The sequence below is a fragment of the Pelophylax lessonae genome, assembly GCF_965119305.1.
Source record: "Pelophylax lessonae genome assembly, chromosome: 1".
Lineage (NCBI taxonomy): Eukaryota > Metazoa > Chordata > Amphibia > Anura > Ranidae > Pelophylax > Pelophylax lessonae.
The window spans coordinates 884,563,532-884,578,592 of NC_138768.1; the positions used below are offsets into that span (position 1 = coordinate 884,563,532).

The 15,061-nt window shown below is 46.4% G+C and overlaps 1 protein-coding gene across 1 annotated transcript in view; it reads right to left on the reverse strand.

Moving 5' to 3' along the window:
* LOC309548151 (cytosolic phospholipase A2 gamma-like) overlaps window positions 1–15,061 on the reverse strand; it is a gene marked incomplete at both ends in the record, with an annotated part of 143,212 nt that overhangs the window by 90,802 nt on the left and 37,349 nt on the right. Inside the window, one exon of the mRNA XM_082248113.1 lies at window positions 881–1,021. Coding sequence (XP_082104239.1) covers window positions 881–1,021 — 141 coding nt within the window. The remainder of the gene's footprint in view (window positions 1–880; window positions 1,022–15,061) is intronic.

Below are 15,061 nucleotides of genomic sequence, written 5' to 3' on the forward strand. Positions count from 1 at the left end.
TAGTCAATATCCTGCTAGCTTCCAGACTTATTCTACTAAGACACTGGAAATCCCTAATAATTCCCGCAATTAAGGAAATACTAATCCAAGTACACCAACAATATTACTATGAAAAGATGTTTCCAAAAGACTCAAATTCTGAGAATCTAGCAGTAAAAAAATGGGAACCTTGGCCAAATGGTATGAAAAATCTATTCCAAACCCGTAATGATATTTTACAATGTTATAAGATTGTATGGGCTATATTACATGACCTTGTTGTCTTATAGTTAAGCTAACTCTTCTTTGCTGTCTTATCTACCTTGTTTTGTTTTTATGTCTTTCTTTTGTTTTGTGCTCGTCTGCAACACTGCAATTCTTTAATGAACATGCTAGTTTTCCAGATGCGGGCTGAGGCCCCGTTGAGTGGTCACCTGGAATATATTGTTTATAGCCTACGCACTAAAATTATTATTATTTTTCATGTTCTCCGTTGTAAATGCTAAAACTTTAATAAAAATCACTGAAATTAAAAGGACTTTTTATTTTTGACGTTCGAGTCCCATAGACTTCAATGGAGTTTGTCTGTTCAAACAAACTGTTCCCTTGTTCGCAGTGTTCTGGTGCAAACCAAACTGGGGGCTGTCCGGCTCATCACTAGTCTACATAATACTTGTGTATCTACTGAGGTTTACTGGTGGAGTCAGTGAGGCCTCACACAAGCCTTGACAAGAGCAGGGGACCCAAATTAACCAGCAGCTCCTGGGGGGGGGGGGGGGGGCGTTATACATATGACAAATGACACTGTAACAATGATTTTGTCTAAATTTGGTTCTATGATAAATTGTACAGGTAAGATGTTTTGCCTCCTTAGTTGATGACCATTTCTGATTTGGCTCACCTTGAAGATAAATCAAGTCGTGTTCAGGCTGCTCCTTCAATAAACGTCCTTCTTCAAACTTACTTCCCAGATGCTCAGTCTTTACATAGCATTCAAGGGCAGGAAATCCCGATATGTGTGGAGTGAACTCAAACCAAGCTCCTGAAATTAGATTAGATTAGATGAAAATAGATTTTTCTCCAGCTATTGTCAATCCAAAGATGTGTCCTTTACACACTAAAGAGTACTAAAAGAATTTTGCTTGAAAACTTTTGTTTTCTAAACATTGACCTTTCTTTTTTGACTGCAGTGGTGAGAAACAGCAGGCTGGAAAATTTCTGTAGAACAAACATATTTCTTTTATTTTTTAATTTTTTTTATCAAGCAAAACTTTTTATTTGAACTGTATTAAACCGCACACACAACACATGTCCCATTATTGAGTAAAATATATCATATAACATTGTTGGTATATAATGTGTGCGTTGTTACATGTTAAATTAACCAACAGTTTACAATTTCTTTTCCATCCACCTGTCCATCTGGTCTCCATATATTACACACATCTTTGCTTTCTTGTAATACAGTGGAACTCTCAACAATAACCAGTGAATTTCAAACCTCATCTCTCTCTCCAGTCATACCTCATTCCTTCCCACTTGAGGCCCTCATGGTAATGTTAGAGTTTCTCTAATTTTAAATAAAAAAATATAATTTTAAGGATAACTGGACTAGCCTTAAGATAGGCTAAGACCAATGTGTCACTTGTATTTTTCTGTGTGCCAACGTCTATAAAGGTCCCCAACGTAGCCGGCAGAAGATCACCTCAAAGACTATACACAGATTACTCTACCAGGAGGGCAGATCTGTGTTCAGCTTTACAGTATAATCTCTCAGGCCTAAACTTAGCCCCTTTGTCTGTCTAAAGTGGCAGAGTTGATCCTCATTTGTTACTTTGTTGGCCACTTGGGGCAATTTGTCTCATATGGAGCTACCGTTTATGCCCTTGGGGGTCACAGTACATCCTGAAATGTGATGCCTCTGTAAGGGACTCATTGAAGCTAATTGTGCATTCCTTATTGTGTTCATGTTGTATTCTGCTACATTTCTTTGGTAAAAATAACCCAAATCAGTGTATATTATTTAGTCAGTGTGTCTACAAACTATGATATATATATTTGAAAAATTATCAATCCTTATGTTTGTTGAGGCCCTAAAATGCCAGGACAGTACAAATATCCCCTTAATGACCCATTTTTGGATGGAAAGTAGACAGTCCAATGTATTTAGTAAGAAGCGTGGCTAGTTTTTTTCATTTGTAATTATTTTTTCACAATTTTTTTGAAAATGAAGAAATTAGAATTTTCTTTTTTTACAAATTGTCACCATTGTAGGTACAGCGTCATCATAACTGGCGTGACAGCATTTAGGGACACTGACTGGTGACAGTATGTTAAAATAAATAATATTATTTTTCAAATTTTCAACATCTGCTCTTGGGTTGGTCGGGGGACTGGTGACAGTATGTTAAAATAAATAATATTATTTTTCAATTTTTCAACATCTGCTCTTGGGTTGGTCGGGGGATGGGGGGGTACGTATCGCCGCGGTCCCAATGGGGAATGCCCCTTTATTGGGCAGTCCTTAGGGGGATGCGGGGCGATGGAGACCCCCAACCGCACATGGCACTTACATGCGTGCAAAATACAACCCTTCCCATTAGCAAAATCTTACTAATCTTCTATATTCTTTCTTCTTTACCTCCCTTCTGGCTACTCTCTGAGAGGCTTATATGCACCAAGTAAACGCCACAACTTGTTCAGGGAATTGAATCGTCTCAAGGGAGACATTGTGTTTCTCCAGGAGACGCATTCTCACCCACTATACCAAGACCAGACTCTTTTCCCCAGATTTTCCAACATGGTATTATAGCCTATCTGATGTTCGCAAGGCAAAGGGAGTGGCCATTGGTTTCCATAACGGGACTCAATTTCAATTTGACTCAATGCTAGATGATAACTTGGGCAGATACTTATTTCTTAGGGGCACCCTGGGCAATATGCCATGCACACTGGCAAACAATTACGCTCCCAACCATGACCAGGCGGGCTTTATCTTCACTGCTACCGACAAATTACTACAATTTGCCCAAGGATGCATTATCATGGCGGGTGACATTAACGTCCCACTTGAACCCCTGATAGACAGCTCATAGGGATCTTCATCCATCCCTAATAGACATTTAGCATTCATTAGGAAAAAGCTGCAGGAAGCACAACTCACGGATACTTGGCGAATAGATAAGGATTTCTCACACTTCTCACACCTATACCAATCCTATTCAAGAATAGACTACATTTTCATAACACACCATCATCTACACTTTATTACTCAATCCACCATAGAAGTGTCAAATCTTTCTGACCACGCTCCGATATGCACACATCTGCGGATCCCCTCTCTCCCCACCAAGTATACCAATTGGAAACTCAACCACTCCCTTATAACAGAAGAAATAGATAGATTTCAGCTGGGGAGTGACCTTGATCTTTTCTTTTCCGAGAACGCAACCCCTAACATTAATCCCGGTATCCTATGGGAAGCCCATAAGGCCCATATACAGGGCAAATTGATAGAGCTCGGTTCTCGAAGGAAGAGGGAGAGGATGGCTCATCAACTGTCCTTAATACAGATGATCAAAATTCTTGAACAAAACCATAAATTGACATCCTCTAAAAGTTTATTACTCTCGCAAAAAAAGGGAAGAACTGAAAGCTCTTCTTCACACAGACTATAAACATAAATCTCGTTTGATCTCACAACAAATCTATGAATGGGGAGATAGACCCAGCAAACTATTGTCTAGAACACTGAGACAAAAAAAAAGGGCCTCCTTCATTGCTAAAATTAAAAACGAGAAAAACTGTATGGATTACGAAACCAAATACATAGCCGGTGCATTTTGATCCTTCTACTAACAACTGTACCAAGTTAAAGACCCTATTACTGATTCAGGCACTAAGCGGTCAATAATTATTGAATACCTAGCCCAAGCTAATTTACCCAAATTGCCTTTGGCCACACTAGATGCGTTAGAATCTAAGATCACTGTGCTGAATTATCGGTAGCTCTAAAGTCAATGGCTACATGCAAGGCCCCTGGACCAGACGGCCTTTCAGCTTTATACTACTGCACCCTTCAACAACATCTACTCACAGCTTTAGCATCTTACTCAAACTCGTTACATAACAGTGACCTCATCCACCCAGAAACTCTGCATGCACATATTATAGTCATTCCAAAACAGGGGAACGACCCCACCCAGTGTGGTAGCTACAGGTCGATATCCCTTTTAAGTTTAGACGTAAAAATTATGCAAAATCTTTAGCACTTAGACTTCTTCCCCTAATACCTCAATGGATCGCTCGCGACCAAACGGGTTTTATACCTGGCAGAGAAGCACGAGACAATTCACTCTGCACCCTATCACTGATTGCTTTTGTACGCAAGACTTCCCAGCCCACCCTTCTGCTCTCCACAGATGCTGAGAAAGCTTTTGATAGGGTGGACTGGGAATATTTGATAGTGACCTTGGGGAATCTAGGTCTGAGTACCCATATTAATATAAATAAAGGGTGCGCTGATAAATGAATTAGGTAAAGCTGCAACCAAGATACTGTGCCACGTGTAAATGTGTTATAAATAATTGGTGCGCTAAATGTATTGATATGATTGCAATAAATCTACTCAATATAAAAGTGCTGACATTGTGACAAAATCCTCTGAATAAATTCAAAACAATAAAGTCCATCAAATCATATCCACACTGTGATAATGTATATTCTTGTAAAACTGTAGTGATAATGAAAAAGTGCTGGAACCACGTCCCAAACAATGTGACATCCACGTGAGTATAGTTCCCACCACCAGCAGGCTGTTCTTCTTACCAGATGTAAAAATATCTTAAGCAATCCAAAAATGCAGAAATCATGCACATCCACCCTTGTGTGAACCACACTTGAGAGCCTCTTACCAGATGTAGAATGAATTTGGGCATATAAATGTGCTCTACCCCTGGTCAGAACATAACAGGTAGCTGGATAGATGGTATGTTTCAATAAATAACCGGGGGTAATACACTATTGTCGGCCCGTTTGCATTTATTACATGCTACTTGTGGAGACAATAAGAAGATCTACTATTACCGAATCCGGGGAAGATTATACCATCTTTCAACGTATTGAACAAAACAAATACCACCAAAAGAAACCTTTATTTGTGTGAAAAAAATGTATACAAATTTTGTTTGACCGTGTAATTATCAGTTAACCACTTAAGCCCCGGAAGATTTTACCCCCATTCCGACCAGGGGGTATTTTGCGATTCGGCACTGCGTGACTTTAACGGACAATTGCGCGGTCGTGCGACGCTGTACCTAAACAAATTTGGCGTCCTTTTTTTCCCACAAAAAGAGCTTTCTTTTGGTGGTATTTGATCACCTGTGCGATTTTTTGATCACGCGCTATAAACAAAAAAAGAGCGTCAATTTTGCAAAAATAGCAATATTTTTCACATTTTTTTATATGAAATTCCCCCCCAAAAAAAATGTAAAAATCAAAATTTTTTAACATTTTCGGCCAATTTGTTTTATGCTACCTATGTTTGGTAAAAAAAATCTCAAAAAGCATATTTTGATTGGTTTGCGCAAAAGTTATCGCGTTTACTAACAAAGGGAAAGATTTTTGTCATTTTTGTTGTTTTTTTTTTAACGCGTAATGGCGGCGATCTGCGATTTTTTTTTGCGGGACTGCGACATTGGGGCGGACAGATCGGACCCTTGACTGACATTTTTGACACTTTTGGGGTTACCAGTGACATTTCTACAGTAATCAGTGCTATACATATGCACTGTTACCGTAAAAATACACTGGTAGTTAAGGGGTTAACTTTATTTGGGAGGGAGGGGCTGTGTGTGTCCCTAGGGGCGTGCTTTCTACTGTGATTGGCTGTGGCTTCAGCTGTAAGGACACTGATCAACGGATCTACATAGTAGATCCATGTGATCAGTGTCTTTACACAAAGGAGAATGACAGGTGGCTTGTTTACACAAGCTGCCTGCCTTTCTCCCTCTCCCCCGCCGATCGCAGAGTGACCGGCGGACATCGGGTCCGCTTGTCACACGTGCGGGGGTTCCGTGACCACGCGGGAGCAGGAGCACGCCTCCGGGGGCGCGCGCTCGCTCCCTAGACCCTCACAAGCTACTGACGTAGCCCTACGTCACTTTGCCTGTGAGGGGCTGACTGCCGACGTAGATCGGCGTTAGGCAGTCGGCAAGTGGTTAAAGAAATGCACTGCTGAGCAGCAAAAAATGGCCTGGTCATGACGGGGGTAAAATCTTCTGGAACTGAAATTGATATGGAAGCATATCAACACTGAAGAAATTACACTTTGCTACAATGTAAAGTAGTGAGTGTACAGCCTGTATAACAGTGTAAATTTGCTGTTCCCTCAAAATAACTCAACACACAGCCATTAATGTCTAAACCGCTGGCAACAAAAGTGAGTACACCCCTCAGTGAAAATGTCCAAATTGGGCCCAATTAGCCAATTTCCCTCCCTGGTGTAATGTGACTCTTTAGTGTTACAAGGTCTCAGGTGTGAATGGGGAGTAGTTGTGTTAAATTTGGTGTTATCGCTCTCGCTCTCTCATACAGTCTCTGGAAGTTCAACATGGCACCTTATGGCAAAGAACCCTCTGAGGATCTGAAAAAAAGAATTGTCGCTCTACATAAAGATGACCTAGGCTATTGTCACAAACCGGCAGGACTGGTAGTGGATCCTCTGGACCAGAGAGGCGATGGCACGGGTTGTACTAGAGGACCGGTTCTAAGCAGTTACTAGTCTTCACCAGAGCCCGCCGCAAGGCGGGATGGATTTGCTGCGGCGGTAACTACCAGGTCGTGTCCCCTAGTAACAACTCGACCCCTCTGGCAGCTGATATGGCGTGGTACACAGGGAGTAGGCAAGAGCGTAGTTGGACGTAGCAGAGGTCAGGGCAGGCGGCAAAGGTTCAAAGGCGAGTAGTCGGTAGCAACGGGTTCGGCAACAGGCAAAGCAAACAAACACAGCAGGGAACGCTTTCTCAAAGGCACAAGGCACAAAGATCCGGCAGGAAGCTGTGGGAGGAGAAGGTATTTATGGATAGTGCACAGGTGAAGCCTAATTAAGTCAGCACTACCTCTCACAAACCTTAACCCTTAATAACCACTTTAGGCCAGGCACCAATCACTGGTGCACTGGCCCTTTGAATCTAAGAGTCCCGGCGCGCGCGCGCCCTAGAGAGCGGGGACGCACACGCTGAGACGCTGGAGTGCTGCCTGGAGGCATAAGCTGTGAGCGCTCCGAGGCCAGCAGGGGGCCCGGAGCGCTCAGCGTAACAGTACCCCCCCTCTTTGGTCTCCCTCTCCTTTTGGTACCGAGGAATTTGAGGATGAGACTGCGGTCCAGGATGTTCTCCTCCGGCTCCCATGACCTCTCCTCAGGACCGCAGCCCTCCCAGTCGACCAAAAAAAATCTTTTCCCCCGGGAGATCTTGGTCACCAAGATCTCCTTGACAGAGAATATATCGGAGGTACCGGCGACAGGGGTGGGAGAAACAAGCTTGGGAGAAAAACGGTTAAAGACAGCAGGTTTAAGAAGGGAGACATGGAAGGAGTTATGGATTCGGAGGGAGGGAGAAAGATGGAGCTGATAAGAAACTTGATTGATACGACTCTTGATTTTATAGGGTCCCAAGAAACGAGGGCCCAACTTGTAACTTGGGACCCTAAATTGGATGTACCTAGAGGAGAGCCACACCTTGTCACCCGGGCGAAATTCCGGAGAAGATCTGCGTCTCTTGTCAGCTTGAACCTTCATACGGGCGGAAGCCTTGAGGAGAGCAGCGTGGGTTTCTCGCCAGATGGAGGAAAAGTCCTGTACAAGACTGTCAACGGCAGGTACAGAAGAAGGAGTGGGAGACTGTGGCAGAGGTGGAAGAGGATGACGGCCAAAAACTACAAAGAAAGGAGACTTGTTAGAAGCACAGGATTGTTTGTAGTTGTAGGAGAACTCCACCCAGGGAAGTAGATCAGCCCAGTCGTCATGGCGTGAGGACATAAAGTGACGCAGATAGTCACCCAAAATTTGGTTCACCCGTTCTACTTGGCCGTTAGACTGAGGATGGTACGAAGAAGAGAAGTCCAATTTGATCCCGAGCTGAGCACATAGAGCCCTCCAGAATTTGGAGACGAATTGTACCCCACGATCCGAGACAATATGTTTGGGAAGGCCATGGAGACGGAAGATGTGTTGGAAAAATAGTTTGGCCAACATGGGTGCAGAGGGTAGACTGGGCAGGGGTACAAAGTGAGCCATCTTGGAGAAGCGATCCACCACGACCCAAATAACAGACTTGCCATGGGAGGAGGGAAGATCTGTAATAAAGTCCATAGCGATGTGAGACCAGGGAACTTCAGGAACAGGTAAAGGCAAGAGGAGACCCGTTGGTTTCTGGCGAGGCGATTTATCCCGGGCGCAAATCATACAGGCCTGGACGAAGTCCGAGACATCTTTCTCCAAGGAAGGCCACCAGTACCTTTGGGAGATTAGTTGGAGAGATTTTAGCACCCCTGGATGACCGGCAAAATGGGAGGCGTGGCCCCACTTGAGAATTCGCAACCGCTGACGTGGAGGTACGTAGGATTTGCCAGGAGGAAGAAGGCGCAGGTCCACGGGAGCGACTGTAATAAGGCGTTCTGGAGGGATAATATATTGAGGTGTTAACTCGTCGCCCACCACATCAGAGGAGCGAGACAGAGCATCTGCCCTAATGTTCTTACAAGCCGGACGGAAATGGATCTCAAAATTAAAGCGGGCGAAGAACAGAGACCAACGGGCCTGACGGGGATTTAATCTCTGAGCAGACTGGAGATAAGCCAGGTTCTTGTGGTCCGTGAAGATGTACACAGGATGTGTGGCGCCCTCGAGTAAGTGTCTCCATTCCTCCAGTGCCAATTTAATAGCCAGCAGTTCTCTGTCCCCAATGGAGTAATTTCTCTCTGCGGGAGAGAATGTTTTTGAAAAGAAGCCACAAGTTGAAGTCTTGCCCCCTGGAGGACTTCTGGGTGAGGACAGCTCCGGCTTCCACCGAGGAGGCATCCACTTCAAGAGAGAAAGGCTTGGTGGAATCTGGTCTAGAGAGAACGGGTGCAGAGGCAAAGGCGGATTTCAGGGACTGGAAGGCTCCCTCGGCTTGGGAAGGCCAGGATTTGGGATTAGCTCCTTTTCTTGTGAGAGCCACGATAGGAGCTACCAGAGTGGGATAGTGAGGGATGAATTGCCTGTAGTAGTTTGCAAAGCCCAGAAATCTTTGTATGGCTCGGAGACCAGAGGGGCGTGGCCAATACAGAACCGCAGAGAGCTTGGCTGGGTCCATTTGAAGTCCTTGGGCTGAGATAATGTATCCCAGGAAAGGCAGGGATGTCCGTTCAAAAAGAAATTTTTCAAGTTTAGCGTACAGGCGATTCCTCCTAAGACGAGTAAGGACTTGTCGCACATGGGCCCGGTGTTGGTCCAAATTGGAGGAGAAGATGAGGATATCATCCAGGTATACGACCACGCAGGTGTAAAGTAAGTCCCTGAAAATATCATTGACAAATTCCTGGAAGACAGCAGGTGCGTTGCAGAGGCCGAAGGGCATCACCAAATACTCAAAATGGCCGTCCCTTGTGTTAAAGGTGGTCTTCCATTCGTCTCCCTCACGGATACGGATCAGATTATAGGCCCCTCGAAGGTCTAATTTAGTGAAGATCTTTGCCCCTCGGAGACGATCAAATAGCTCAGAGATTAAAGGCAGAGGGTAACGGTTCTTGATGGTAATTTTATTAAGACCTCTGTAGTCAATGCAGGGGCGGGAGGGAGCCGTCTTTTTTTGTCACAAAGAAAAAACCGGCCCCAGCAGGAGAAGAAGATTTTCTTATGAATCCTCTCTGTATGTTCTCACGTATATAGTCAGACATGGCAAGAGTCTCAGGAGGTGAGAGAGGATAAATTCTGCCCCAAGGTGGAGTAGAACCGGGTATCAGGTCGATCGGGCAATCATAGGGTCAGTGAGGAGGAAGAACCTCAGCTTGTTTCTTGCAGAAGACATCCGCAAAGGAATGGTATGGCTTGGGCAGCCCAGGAGGCGGAGAAACTTGCGGGTCCTGTTTGACCAGAGCAGGCTTGAGACAGCGGTCAGAACAGGAGGAACCCCAACGCAGGATCTCACCGGTGGACCAATTCAGGACAGGACTATGACGTTGAAGCCACGGCAGACCCAGGAGGAGTTCGGAGGAACAGAAGGGAAGGACAAAGAACTCGGTATGAAATATTCCGATGTCCATCTGCAGAGGCTGGGTACGGAACTGCACGGTGTCAGAGAGTCTCTCACCGTTAACAGTAGAGATGAAAAACGGCTTGGGTAGACGGATTACTGGAATACGGTACTTGTCAACCAAGGAGGCGTGAATGAAGTTGCCAGCTGAACCGGAATCCAAGAAGGCGGCTGCGGAGAAAGAGGACTTGGAAGAGATGATCAACTGCACGGGTATGATGAGACGTGGAGAGGAAGAATCCACACCTAGCAACGCCTCTCCCACGTTTACTAGGTGCGAGCGTTTCCCGAACGTGGTGGACGGAGAGGACAATCTCTAAGGAAGTGCTCGGTACTGGCACAGTACAGATACAGGTTCTCGTCTCTGCGGCGGCTTCGTTCTTGCGGAGTCAGGCGTGACCGATCCACCTGCATGGCCTCCATGGCGGGAGGCCCAGTAGTGGGCTGAGGTGGATGCAGAAAAACGGGAGCCAGACGAGGGTAGCGTCTAGGACGAGCTTTTTCCTTTTCAAGGAGGAGTTCCTCTTGTCTTTCGGCGAAACGCTTGCCAATCCTAGTGGCCAGCAAGATGAGGTCACTAAGAGTGGAAGGAAGCTCACGTGCAGCCAGGACCTCCTTTATCTCGCTGTTAAATCCCTTCTTGAAGGTGGCGCAAAGGGCTTCATTGTTCCAGTTCAGCTCAGAGGCCAGGATGCGGAACTGAATGGCATAGTCACCCACGGAAGAATCTCCTTGGGTCAAGTTTAGTAAGGCAGTCTCTGCGGAGGTAACCCAGGCAGGCTCCTCAAAAACATTCCGGAACTCTAGGCAGAAGCTCTGGACGGAAGCGGTGGCAGGATCTGCGCAGTCTCATAGTGGTGTAGCCCAGGCCAGGGCCTTCCCGGACAGTAAACTGAGAATAAAGGCAACCTTGGCTCGCTCAGAAGCAAACTGGTCGGACAGTAGCTCGAGGTGGAGAGAGCACTGCGACAGGAACCCACGGCACTGCTTTGGATCTCCGTCATATTTGTCTGGTAGGGACAAACGGATTCTGGAACCGGTGGCAACTGCAGGCGGAGGTGCTGGCTGTTGCTGAGAAGGCAGGAGCTGCTGCAACATAGCGGTCAACTGGGCCAGCTGTTGACCCTGCTGGGCCACAATGGTGGTGAGGTCCGCTAGGCTTGGCAGGGGAACATCAGCGGGATCCATGGCCGGATCTTACTGTCACGAACCGGCAGGACTGGTAGTGGATCCTCTGGACCAGAGAGGCGATGGCACGGGTTGTACTAGAGGACCGATTCTAAGCAGTTACTGGTCTTCACCAGAGCCCGCCGCAAGGCGGGATGGATTTGCTGCGGCGGTAACTACCAGGTCGTGTCCCCTAGTAACAACTCGACCCCTCTGGCAGCTGATATGGCGTGGTACACAGGGAGTAGGCAAGAGCGTAGTCGGACGTAGCAGAGGTCTTGCGACTGGTGAGCATCTTGCGACTGGTGAGTGTCCTTGCGACTGGTGAGTGTCTTGCGACTGGTGAGTGTCCTTGCGACTGGTGAGTGTCCTTGCGACTGGTGAGCGTCCTTGCGTCTGGTGAGCGTCCTTGCGTCTGGTGAGCGTCCTTGCGTCTGGTGAGTGTCCTTGCGTCTGGTGAGCGTCCTTGCGTCTGGTGAGCGTCCTTGCGACTGGTGAGTGTCCTTGCGACTGTGAGTGTGGTGCGACTGACTGGGCTGTGCAACTGAGTGTTGGGCAACTGAGAGTGTTGTGCGACTGACCGGCTGTGCGATTGTGAGTGTCAAGTGAGTGTAGAGGAACACCAGAGGGTGAGAAGGTAGCGTTAGGAAGCCAGGAAATAGCCACATAGGATAGACTTAAATTACTGAATCCCCATTAGATTAGATAGTAGGTACAATGCCCGGCGGGTGTGGAGATGCGACTCGGTGTACATCTTGTAATATGTATGCGTTCCTCGGACATGTGATCGAGGGCGAATACAAATGCGCAAAATGTAAGCACGTTGCTTCCCTGGAAGCCCAGGTCCTGAATCTAGGGAAGCAGCTGGCAACACTGAGACGAATGTCCATACCGGAGGAGAGCCAGGATCGTACCAGTCAGGTGCAGGCAGGGGTCTGCACAGAGGTGGGCGGAGTATCGGAGGTGCAGGCATCAGAGCAGAGCAGAGGGGTGTCAGTTAGGAGGGGTAGAAGGGAACAAGTCAAGGAGGCTGATCCTGGGCTGGAGCACCCCAATAGATACGCCCCGTTGTGTGATGTTGGGGAAACCAGTCAGGGACCAGCATTGCTGGAGCAGAGCGACGCCCCTAGCTGCCAGGGGAAGAACTCCTCCAGTGAGGCTGGGAGAAAGGGAAAGGAAAGACAGGTGCTGGTGGTAGGGGACTCAATTATTAGAAGGGCAGACAGTGTAATCTGTGACATAGACCGTGTGCGCCGAACAGTCTGTTGTTTGCCGGGCGCTCGGGTTCGGCACATTGCGGATCGGATGGACAGATTATTGGGTGGGGCTGGGGAAGACCCAGCTGTCATGGTACATGTGGGTACCAATGACATAGGTAGAGAAAGACGGAGAGTCCTAAACGATTTCAGGGACTTAGGCGCTAAGTTGAGGACTAGGACCTCCAAGGTAGTATTTTCCGAAATACTACCTGTACCTCGAGCCACACCAGAGAGGCAGCGGGAGATTAGGGAAGTTAACGAGTGGCTGAGGAGCTGGTGTAGTAAGGAGGGTTCCGGGTTCCTGGAGAACTGGGCCGTCTTCTCAGTCGGTCACCGGCTCTTTGGTAGGGACGGATTGCACCTAAATGGGGTGGGTGCAGCCGTACTGGGTGCGAGGATGGCCAAAAAGTTAGAGGGGCTTTTAAACTAGGGAATGGGGGGGGGAGGGTACAGATGTAGAATTAGCCAGTGGAAAGCAAGTTTCAGAGGGCAGAAATGGGGGCATTAGCGGTAGGGTGTTCGGAGCTCCTATACCCAGGGTGGGTATGGGGAAAAATCAAGAGAGCAGCCTAAAAACATCAAATGAGGATAAATGTAACCGATCAAAATTAAGAGGTTTGTATACCAATGCCAGAAGCCTGGCCAACAAGATGGGAGAGCTGGAGCTGCTGATGTTTGAGGAGGACTTAGATTTTGTGGGGATAACTGAGACTTGGTTTGACAGCTCTCATGACTGGATGGCGACCATTCAGGGGTATTCCCTTTATCGCAGAGATAGAGAAGGTAAAAAAGGGGGAAGGGTATGTCTGTATATTAAGAACAGCATACAGGTAAATATGAGGGATGATATTAATAATGGAGCTATGGACGAGGCAGAATCCCTATGGGTAGAGCTTCAAAGGGAAGGCACGGCGGGGAAGGTAATATTGGGCGTATGCTATAGACCCCCCAACCAGAGGGAGGAGGGTGAGGCGGCCCTCCTTTTACAGATAGGATTGGCAGCAAGGATGGGAAATGTCATTATAATGGGGGACTTTAATTATCCAGATATAGACTGGGCAGAAGGAACCGCGCACTGAGCCAAGGCTAGGCAGTTCCTAAATGTTTTGCAGGACAATTTTATGGGTCAGATGGTGAATGCACCGACAAGAAACAATGCGGTACTTGACCTACTGATTACCAACGATACAGACCTGATCACGGATATAGAAATACGGGACAACTTAGGAAACAGTGACCATAGGTCAATAAGTTTCAGTATTAATTACAGTAATAGGAAGCAGAGGGGTAATATAAGGACACTGAATTTCAAAAGAGCCAATTTCCCAAAGCTGCGCTCGCTGCTAGAAAATATCAATTGGGATAGAACCCTGGAAACAAAGAACACGGAGGAAAAATGGGAGTGCTTCAAGAGCATACTAAACAGGAGGATTGGCCAGTGCATTCCAAAGGGAAATAAATTTAAAAGAGCAAAAAAAAACCCTGGATGGCTAAACTCCAACATAAAAATGTATATTAGTGCTAAAGAAAAGGCCTTCAAAAAATACAAGGCTGAGGGGTCATTGGCAGCATTTAAGCATTACAAAGAGTGTAATAAGAAATGTAAAGATGAAATCAGGGCGGCTAAAATAGAACACGAGAGACATATAGCGGAGGAGAGTAAAAAGAACCCCAAGAAGTTCTTTAAGTATATAAACAGTAAGAAAGCGAGGCCAGAACACATTGGCCCCATAAAAGATGATAAAGGAAATATGGCCACTGAGGACAGAGAAAAGGCGGAAGTGTTAAATAATTTCTTCTCTTCAGTCTTCACAAAAGAATCGGGGGGCTACACGAACCCAGCTTGTAAGGCCGATAATACACCTCAGGAAGTGCCGCCATGGTTAACAGAAGATAGACTTAGAGCTAAACTAGAGAAACTTAACATAAATAAATCCCCGGGACCGGATGGCTTGCACCCGAGGGTTCTTAATGAGCTCAGCCAGGTGAATGCCAGACCATTATTCTTGATCTTTAAGGATAGTTTACAGACGGGTATGGTGCCAGCTGATTGGAAAAAAGCCAACGTGGTACCAATATTTAAGAAGGGGCCGAGATATATCCCGGGTAACTATAGGCCGGTCAGCCTAACATCTGTAGTCTGCAAAATTTTGGAGGGGATGTTAAGGGACCACATACAAGACTTTAGTAATGAAAACTGTATTATAAGTAGTAATCAGCATGGATTCATGAAAAATCGTTCATGCCAAACCAATCTATTAACCTTCTACGATGAAGTGAGCTGCCACCTAGATAAAGGTAAGCCTGTGGATGTGGTGTATCTGGACTTTGCAAAGGCCTTTGACACCGTTCCCCACAAAC